The sequence below is a fragment of the Poecilia reticulata genome, linkage group LG23, assembly GCF_000633615.1.
Source record: "Poecilia reticulata strain Guanapo linkage group LG23, Guppy_female_1.0+MT, whole genome shotgun sequence".
Taxonomy (NCBI): Eukaryota; Metazoa; Chordata; class Actinopteri; order Cyprinodontiformes; family Poeciliidae; genus Poecilia; species Poecilia reticulata.
In genome coordinates, this window is record NC_024353.1 from 12,235,498 (window position 1) to 12,245,239 (window position 9,742).

Genomic DNA, 9,742 nt, shown 5'->3' on the forward strand with positions numbered 1-9,742 from the left:
TGTGTGTGTGTGTGTGTGTGTGTGTGTGTGTGTGTGTGTGTGTGTGTGTGTGTGTGTGTGTGGACTCTGAAGCTAGCTCCTGCCGCGTAATGGGCCAGAACAGAACCACATGAATGTGCTTGAGCAGCAGCGTTGCGTTTTGTGCGCCGACTTCTGCAGAAGGCGTTGCTGCGACGTCGACTTTGCTTATCCGTGTAATATTTGTTAGAGGAGGTTAAAAAGGTTAGATGAGTTCTGGGTTTCAACGCCTGTTTTTGTGTCCTTCGATGCTCCTCTAAGATCAATTGTTTGATGATTTGGAGAGAATCGATTAACAATTGAAATCTTGTGATGCTAAAACCTGACAATATTTTCCAAGCTGTAGTGAGTCTAATGAAGTATTGTCCGACTGGGCTGGGTATTTATATTTTCTATAGCGATGATTGAAGATAAAAATGCAGTAGATAAATATGTGGCTTAATCAATCTGATTGTTAGGATACTCACAGTTGACTATAAACCTCAACATCCTGAACTTGATGATTGGCCGAATTGTCCATGGATTGACATGACATTTTTCCATTTTTATCCACGTACTTATGATTTAAAGTAGGAGTGGGTGATAATGGATTTAGAATTTTCCTCATCATATTTTGCAATATTTTGATGACGATAAAAATTATGGCAAAACAAAATATTTATTGCTACTTTTTTAGGTAACTGCACGTGTGATAACGACGAATCAAAGTTCTTATGATGATACAAAACATTTATTTATTAGAACATTTATTTCAGCTGATTTCTTTCTACATTCCTTCCTCCTCCCTTCAGCGGCGTAATCGCACCGTAAGGTTTTTCTGACCACCCGGGTTTGGTCAGCCCTGCTCAGAGGAATTGTCCACAACCAGCGCTGCTGCTTGCGTCCTAACATAAGGGCCACTGGTTTGACTCCTGTCATTTCTCAGAATGAATGACCTCACTCTGAAACGCTGCTGTTTTCAGCACGCGCCTTTCAATGAATGATTCAACTACAAAGAATCAGCAGCAAGCGTTTCATCACTGCTGCATCCGCTTTTTTTGTGTGTGTGTGCGTTACTACATCTGCTAGATAATTTTCCATTTGGAAACAACCCGGTTAGTGATGCGTGCTCTTCCTCTCCAGACGTTGTCTTCAGGAGTGGTCCAGGTGTACACGGCAGACCGAAACGGCAGCTGGAGCAAAAGATGCTGCGGGGTGGCCTGTCTGGTCAAGGACAACCCCCAGCGCTCCTACTTCATCAGGGTCTTGGACATCAGGGTGGGTGGAGATATGATTTCGGCACAACCAAATCAGTGGACGGTGCATCCACTGACGTAAAGACCAACTATTTATTTTTTATCTCACAGGACGGTAAGACGATGTTCGAACAGGAGCTGTACACCGGCTTCATTGATACCCTGCAGAGACAGTACTTCATCACATTTGCTGGAGATGTGAGTTGCCCGTGTCTGTTTTTAAGTTTTCATTTGAGAGATTCTGGTTTTCACTTCTGTCAGTCTGTCATGTCTCGTGCTTATTTAGACTTTTTGTCTAAAAAATAAAATAAAAAAATGTCGTTCTCCAAATAATGCTAATTAATAATTTTTTTTAATGAACAGATCAAATTAAGTGTAGACAAACAAACATTCCACTCTGCATATGTTGAGTGAAGATCTTCACACAGGCTGTGTGTGGGATTGACGGAGCCGAATGCTCTCCCTATGCGCATAATTAAAAATAGGTTGGTGTTCAGCTGAAGCTATGTTTTTGTCACATTTGTGTGTGTGTGTGTGTGTGTGTGTGTGTGTGTGTCTATAGACGTGCCAAGTGGGTCTAAACTTCGCCAGCGAGGAGGAGACCAAACATTTTCATACCGCCTTAACAGATCTGACGGTGAAAAGAAACAGGAAAACAGGTACCACCTTTTGTTCGTTGATCTTCGGCGACTAGCAAAAACAAATCTATTCACACGCTTTGAACTTTTTCACATTTTCTCATATCGCGACCACAATCTTCTAGGCGTTTTTACTGGGATTTCATGTGACGGCACAGCACAAAGTTGTTTGCGAAAAGAACTACTTTAATTGTTTTCAGAAATAACGTCTGAAGAGTGGCATGCATATGTATTCAATCCTTAATTATGAGCCACTCTGCATCAATCTGTTACATAAAATTCCAAATGTGGGAGCATTGTGAAAAAGTTCAAGGTTGCAGATACTATTTCTTTGAAACAATTGCAAGATTGGGGATATTTTCAATGCAACTCGCTTTTAAAAAAAATCTGATTCCAAGCTAAATCATGGCGCCTAATAAATGCAATGAAATACGATTGTTGACTTGTAATTACTATGAAAATAGGAGCACAAATTAAATGCATGCCTAAACTTTTCTCTCTCTCTCTCTTTGATGCACTGATCTTGGTAAAACTGACCAGTTTTTTTTTGTTTTCGGTAGTTTTTAGTTTCAGTTCAATTTAATAGATTAATTTGACACAGAGTGATACATTTCAAGTACTTGTTTCTGTTAATTGTGACAGTGGTGGCTCATAACAACTCTGCTAATAAGGTTATTTCTCAGCACTTAAGGTGTTTCTCTAAGTCTTTCACCTTATCAGATCTTTGACCTTCTTTTTTGCACCTTAGGAGTCAGTAAAGTTGAGTTAGACATTTTGGATTTCAAATAACGATATCCAATGTTTGTTTGGTTTTTGTTTTGTTTTTTTAGAAAATTTGACTGTAATCCAAGTGGAATAAAAATATTTTTTTAAGTATAAAATTTGGAAAATTGGTTTCCAACACCTTCCACAAGCAGGATAAGCCAAAGAAGGTCATTGCTGAAGACTCTGACGAGTCAGTCCAGTCGTCTATTTAAGCTCATTTTTGGAAAGTTGAGTTCAGCCAAAACCAAGAACACCAACAGGAATTGATGCTTAAAAGACATCACTCTGCAATGAATCATTTTTTTATTATTATTAAATTACCAAAGCAATAAAAGAATCTTCCTGGACTCTTACTTGTTGAGATGCTCCAAAATAAATTTTTTTTTTGTATAATATTATTATAGGGATATATTGTCTCTGACTAACAGCAACTACTGCTCTCAAACAACAGAGTGAATTATTGTGGTGTTTTCTTTTCTCAGACTTTGGACTATGCTCTGTCTAATCGTTTCCTTCCGACTTCTAATTCGCGTGCGCTTTCATAAGCTTATGAGCACTTTTCCATCACGTTTATCATCACAAGCTCAATTAAAAACTTTTTTTTTTTCCTCCATTCTGCGGCTTTTATTTCTCAACCTTTTTATCTGGTCCGCTTTGAATCTTCTGCGTTTTATGACTAACGCCATTTCCTGTTGCACCTTTAACCACTTGAAGACAAACTTGTATTTTTTTCGAGGTCATCTTTTCCACCTCGCCTTCGCTTGTTGCTTATTTTCTATGTTTTAAGGCGAGACTTAAGGCGAGGTGGACGATTGTTTTCTAGACGGTATGGTCGTCTCCTAAATCGCACCAACTAAAATGTTCTCACCAACTCTTCTCCACCTGCTGACTCCTGCACTGACAGTGATGAAACTTCTTGCTCTTTTTTTTTTTTTCTTCTGCGCACACTTTGGCGCTCGCTTTCTCCTCTAATTAGTAGAAGGACGTGTCAAATGCAGCGTTGTAATGATATGATTTATTTGTGTTCACAGAGAAGAGGCGGGACCCTCCAAATGGTAGGCTTTTTACTTGTATGTTATGAAATGCTCAATGATCAAATCTGGATTCATCGTTTTTACCTTTGACTAAATGCTGCGTTCTTGCGGCGCTCTTCGCTGACGGGTAACAACTTGGTTATTATTGCCCCCTTGTGGTTGCAGGAATCCATTACACCAGTAACACGATATAACAGCCATGACCTTTCAAGCCGTATTTGACACATTTGAATGCTTTTCAAAAACAGACGATCAAAATAGTGGCCGAGTGCGATATAGCCGAGATTCATGTAAATCACAGCTGGTTCCTCTAGTTTTGGGGGAAAACTAAGGGGAAGTATTTTGAACTTTTATGATTTTGTTTTTGACTCTTTGATGTTTTGGATAAAGAAACAAAATGTAACATGAGCCAAAGATGAACATACAATGCAGATTTTGAATGACTTTTATTCATAAGGGTGTAAAACTGCAAGTTTAATTTCATGATATAACAAACGAGGAATTGGTTTGGATTGGATTATTTTTTCATTTTTTTCCCTCGAATGAAATCATCACTTCAAAATCTGTATTCTATATTGAGTCACTTTCTATTTGTCTGGCATCCGAGTTCTGTTTAATGATCAGCAACATTTAAGAGAGAAGTAGATAAGTAAAAAAAAAAAAAAGAGATCATAATTTGTATTGTAAGTTGGTACTTTAACAGACTTAGATTTTCAGAGCTGAAGTTCACCTAAATGTAAAAATTGAGTTGCATCTCTCGTCTCTCATAGAGCTGTTTTCCTGCCTATTCTGTTTTCATTTTCCCATCATCCTCCAGCTGTGGTCCTTTTCTACTACTTCCTGTTCCAGCTTTCCTTTGCTCGTCAACGACCTCGGCTGCTCTTTCCCCCTTTTCTCATCATTTAATCCATCTCTGTTTTCATCCCGTCTTGGTCTCTCTTACGCTGTCTGCCTCATTTTTCTCCCATCCCGCAGCTTCGTCGTGTTTCAGAAACGTCACAGATTAATATGGGATTATGCCCTGGACGGGTTTTAATAGTTACATAAAGGCCAGCAGCGCTCTGACCAGAATAACTATCTGGGATTAGATACATTTGCGTGTTTTTGCGGGGTAAGACCAGGAGCTGGCTGTAGCGAACGGATGGATGCTGGAAAGCCGAACGGAGCGTTGTACTCCGGCCGGCTTAGAGTGAAGTGGGATGGATGTCCGTCTGCTGTTGGATGGCTGAATGTCGGCTGTCTTTAAATCTTTCTGGACGCTTTGCCTGCTTGACGTCTTCTACCACTTAATTTTTTTTGACCTGTAAAGGAAGACCTGAGATCTGCTTCTTGCATCAATGTCATTTCTTTTGATCGGTTCCAAGAGCTGCCATGATGTTCTGCACAACCTTTCTTTCGGCCCCCTGCGAGGAGCTTCTTTCTGAGGGTGGGGTCGGAGGACGAGCGGCTCCAGCAGCTGCTGCTGGTCCCGATGCTGCTGGTGGGTTGGGTCCAGGCTGTCTGTCTTCATTCCACTGCCTGGTCCTCCCTCAGGATGAACTCTACCCGTCTCTTTCTGACTCTTCCGCTCGCACGGAGGAGCGAGCTCACAGCCTGGCGGGCAAAATGCTGGTTGACGTTGGGTTGAGCAGCTGCCGAGAAGGCGGGCGAGTTTGGGGAAGGGCGGGAGGGCGATGCGCTCGTTCGGCATCACCACTGCCCTGCTTAACTCCCAAATGTTTCCGTAAAGCGAGTTCAAGAGGTATGTGTCTGAGAACTGACACGACACAATTTGTTTACGTTTTTATGACCAGTATCTTACGAAAACTCAAACATTTTGCTTCCGAGACAATGCGCATGTTACATGAGACCAATTAAAATATTGTAATCCTGCTGATGCTGCTGTACCTGAATTTTCCCTTTTGGAGGATCAATATACCATTCTATTGTAAAGTGCAGTCCGCTGAAGAGTTTGAGGGAGATTCCCAACGTGTGAACTGCAGTTGGAGTCGATGCTTTAAGAGTCACTGTTCAAAGACTTCTCCTGGGTTTACGGTCTGGTCGGTGGATTCTTTTTGGCAATGAAGTCCAAAATCAGCGCAGCAATATTTTATTGAACTCTGAAACTGAATTTCGTCATAATCCTCAAATGCCTGAAGTATGTTTCTGTGTGTAAAGTGAATATCATTTGACTTTTTCAACACAGAAGCATCTTAACGTATCGTGTTTTTTTTCTTATGAATTCTAAGACTTTGCACTTCCACCAAATGCAGATATGCTCTGTTCTCTCTGTGTAACGGTAATAAAAAATATCTGTGCTAATATTAATTGGACTATACCTGAAATGTCTAAAGCTTTCCTTTTCACCATCTTTTCTCTCATTTCCCAACATTAACGTTATCCATACGGTCGCCGTTTCTCCAGGACCCGCGTTGCCCATGGCGACCATCGACATCAAAAACCCAGAGATCAGCAACTCGCATCGTTTTCACAACAACTCTCAGATGAACAGCCTCGTGCACGGCTCCTTCCCCAGGAGGATCAAGAAGGAAAAAGTGAAGAACAAGAAGAAGCTGACCAAGGCTGACATCGGCACACCCAGCAACTTCCAGTGAGTAGCCGCTGGCGTCGGCGTTGTTGATTTAGTTCCTGGTAATAACTGATCGACGCCGTCATAAAATGCCGTGTCCTGATGGCGTGTATTTAATGTTTGTTTGATCTAGTCTTCATGTTATCCAGCCTTCCTTCAATCCTTAAAGTCTTCCTTTCTTGATGAAGGAAGGCAACTCTTTTTCATGTCTCAGGAAAAAAATCTGGTCAAATATAAAATGTTGCCTTTAAATTGTGTAGAACATCTGTGCAATCACTCAGTTGTTACAGGCCACAAAAGAACCAAATATTACTGTGAACAGCTCTGGTTGTTAACTTTTTTGCCATTAATCTGACTACCTTAACTTGCATTTCTTCTGCTTCTTTCTTACAGGCATGTTAATCACATAGGATGGAACCCAAACACCGGCTTTGATGTAAGCAGCATTGATTCAGAGCTCCCGTTTGCTTGCGCGTCTTTGGTTGTGAAAGAGTGCGTGACGGGTAGGCCGTCTCAAACCGCATCCAGTCGGGCAGACGGATTATTTAAATGTAATATCAGCTTCTAAACGTTAATCTGAGCTGCCCAGGCAAAGAGATTTCAGATGGAAGAGAATCATCGTGCATCCGCATAATCTATAGCTCAAGTTTCAGACGTACCAGTGGGTGAAACCGCTGAATTCAGGAAGATGGATCACAGCCTGCAAATGAGAAAATTAAGCCCAGGGAATTTTCGCTTAACAAATTAAGGAGTCTTTTTATACATGGCTCTGAGCCAAGAGGTTTATTACCTGGTGAATTAACTCTTAAGGTATAGATGAGCTATTTTTGCTCCGTATTGATAGTTTAGGTTTAATTTTTCTTTGTAAAATCAAAGAGCTTTTAGTCTATCAACTACTTTCAGCCATGTGAGCTCATATACAGATTTCTAAAAAAAAAAGTAGAAACATCGGAACGGGTTCCAATAACCGTGAATTGTATCATCATCAACATTTTATAATGTGGAAAGAGAAAAGCTCCTCAAAATAGTGTGGTATTTGTCGAGCCGAAAGTCAAGGTCAGAACATGTTCCAACACTGGCCACTAGGTGGAGGAAGAGCCGCAGAAATAGTTTTTTGATGTAGTCGGAAAGTTCAGCTCAAAATGTGAAGCAAGTCTTCACAGAAAACGTCACCAAGGTCAAATACTATGTCAGACGTTATGTTCACGTTACTTGAGATAGTGATGATGCAGACTTTTATTTATTTATTGTAGGAGAATCAGATTACATTTGAGTCTCTTTAGGTTTCATTGTTCAAATTAGATATTTTTTTAGTTATGTTCATATTTTTTTTTTCTTTCTTGGGTTGTGGACGGTTAGTTATGCATTTACAAATGTCTGTATAACAGTGAAAAAAGTATTCATGCCCCTTAAATTCCAATCTAACTAAGCTTGAAGTATGTTTTGGAGTTTTAACGATGGGTATAAATGTTTTGGTTTTTTTCCCTGTCAACTGTGTATCAATGTTTTTATTTGGTTTTGTCTGTGTCCCTTTTCTCTTTTTGCCTTCTCTAGATGAACAACCTGGACCCGGAGCTGAAGAACCTGTTTGATTTGGCCGGCATCTCCGAGGCTCAGCTGAAGGACAAGGAGACCTCCAAGGCCATCTACGACTTCATTGAGAAAAATGGAGGCGTGGAGGCCGTCAAAAACGAGGTACGGAGACAAGGTAAGATGGCAACCGCACTCTCTGCTCTACACGTTTACGTGGGATCTAGATTCAGACTGATTTTCTGTTAGAACGAGGCAATTAGGGGTGAACAGCCGCTGAATGGGGATGGACAGTTGTACTCAATAGAGTTGAACATATTGAAATGTCTGGTAATTTCGGCGACGCACTTCACAAAGTGAAACACACATTTCTTTCTTTAAGTACTTTTTAAATCGCCTCATTAGAACAGATTGACTGTATGAAAATGTTTTTTCAGGATTATGTGAATTTCTTTGAAGTGGGCCGATTGTCTTTAGCTGACAATCTAACTGGTGTGGTGGTTTCATCCCCAGGTCCGCCCAGGTGGAGCGGTAGGTTTCTGTGCATGACCGGCTGTGGAAGCTAACTGTGACGCTGCATGTGCAGTTATGCTAAGATTCCACCATGAGGCGTTTTGCAGTTCCTGCAGAGGTTCTGTCTGCCGTGTGATGCTCTGCCACCAGACTTCCTGAAATACATTTTCTGACGTTTTGTTGAATAATTGCAGAGCGTCTCCTTTCTTGGGATCTAAAGAATTTCAAACTTCTGGTTGACTTTGTTTAACTCTTTGCATGTAGATTGGCGTAAGAAGGAGTTTGGTTTTATATGGTGGAACGCAGTAAAAATTTTGTCCCATTATGACAACAAACTTAAAAGTATTTTGGGGGGATTTTATGTGATAGAGCACCAACACCATGAAGAAGTGCGCAGTTGGGGAGGGGGAGGATGGTGATTCATCGCTCGCAACATTTTTTCCAAATGAAAATCTGGAAAGTTTGCATTTTTCTTCAATCACAAGTCAACTTTTGTCTGCAGCTTCAGTTTCAACTCTTGTAACAGCTTTGTATGTTTAGAGGCTGAAACGTTTAACATTCGTTTTTGTGAAATAGCTCACAAAAAAAACGATAGGATTCAAAAATGTCAATTTTCAAGTCTTCCAACATTCGATTTAGGTCTGGATTTTGTGGAATGCCTGTAGTACCGAAAATACTTTGATGTGAAGTGCAGCACTTCACCTCTAGCTGTATGTGTAGGCTTGTTTTCCTACTGAAAGCTCAACATCTGCTCTCTCAAGATTTTTGCTTTGCTCCCTCGAAAAAGTTTATTTTTTATTCTTTCTCGCATTTTCACCGCATTGCGGAAATTATGTGTTTACAGAAAATGCAGAGCTACTTTCTTCAACAAGTGGGGGTTTTTGTGGCTAGGACTTGTTTCATCAGACCAGAGCACCATCTTTCATGTTTGCCTCGCCTCCTACAGGACTTGCAGCAAACGGGAAACTAGACATATCGTTGCTTTCTTACATTTGATGAACGAAAGAGCAATAGTTATCCTTTGTGGAAGGAAACGGATCAAGCGCCGTCTATTCTATCACATAAAATGCCAATAAAATACCTGCATTGTTGTGGTTGTAGTGTGACACGGTTGCTGTGTTTCTCCGTTTTACTAACATTGATATGAACTCCAGCTGAGAAGGCTGATCCTGTATGGCTTAGTTATGATTGCATGGTTTGGCACATGTAAGAGCTGCCAAACATTTCAGTCTGTCAAATGATGAGGATCCTCCTGTAGTTGTCACAAAAGGGGGGGAAATAAAAACTAAATAAAATCTGGTTGTTATGGTAACTGTCAGTGACTTCTTACAGACATGAGGTGTCTGTTTTGATGATCTGTTTGTTTTTTTTTTTTGTTTGTTTAGCTCCTCCACCGCCTCCACCCAGAGGTGGCCCCCCTCCACCACCCCCACCCCAACA

General features: G+C 40.8%; 1 protein-coding gene across 1 annotated transcript in view; it reads left to right on the forward strand.

The window, feature by feature from the left end:
• The window catches only part of waslb (WASP like actin nucleation promoting factor b), a 21,271-nt gene that overhangs the window by 6,799 nt on the left and 4,730 nt on the right, over positions 1–9,742 (forward strand). The window contains exons 2-10 of the mRNA XM_017302693.1: positions 1,141–1,275; positions 1,365–1,451; positions 1,816–1,912; positions 3,688–3,711; positions 6,094–6,280; positions 6,653–6,695; positions 7,814–7,967; positions 8,303–8,320; positions 9,688–9,740. Of these exons, the coding sequence (XP_017158182.1) occupies positions 1,141–1,275; positions 1,365–1,451; positions 1,816–1,912; positions 3,688–3,711; positions 6,094–6,280; positions 6,653–6,695; positions 7,814–7,967; positions 8,303–8,320; positions 9,688–9,740 (798 nt within the window). The remainder of the gene's footprint in view (positions 1–1,140; positions 1,276–1,364; positions 1,452–1,815; positions 1,913–3,687; positions 3,712–6,093; positions 6,281–6,652; positions 6,696–7,813; positions 7,968–8,302; positions 8,321–9,687; positions 9,741–9,742) is intronic.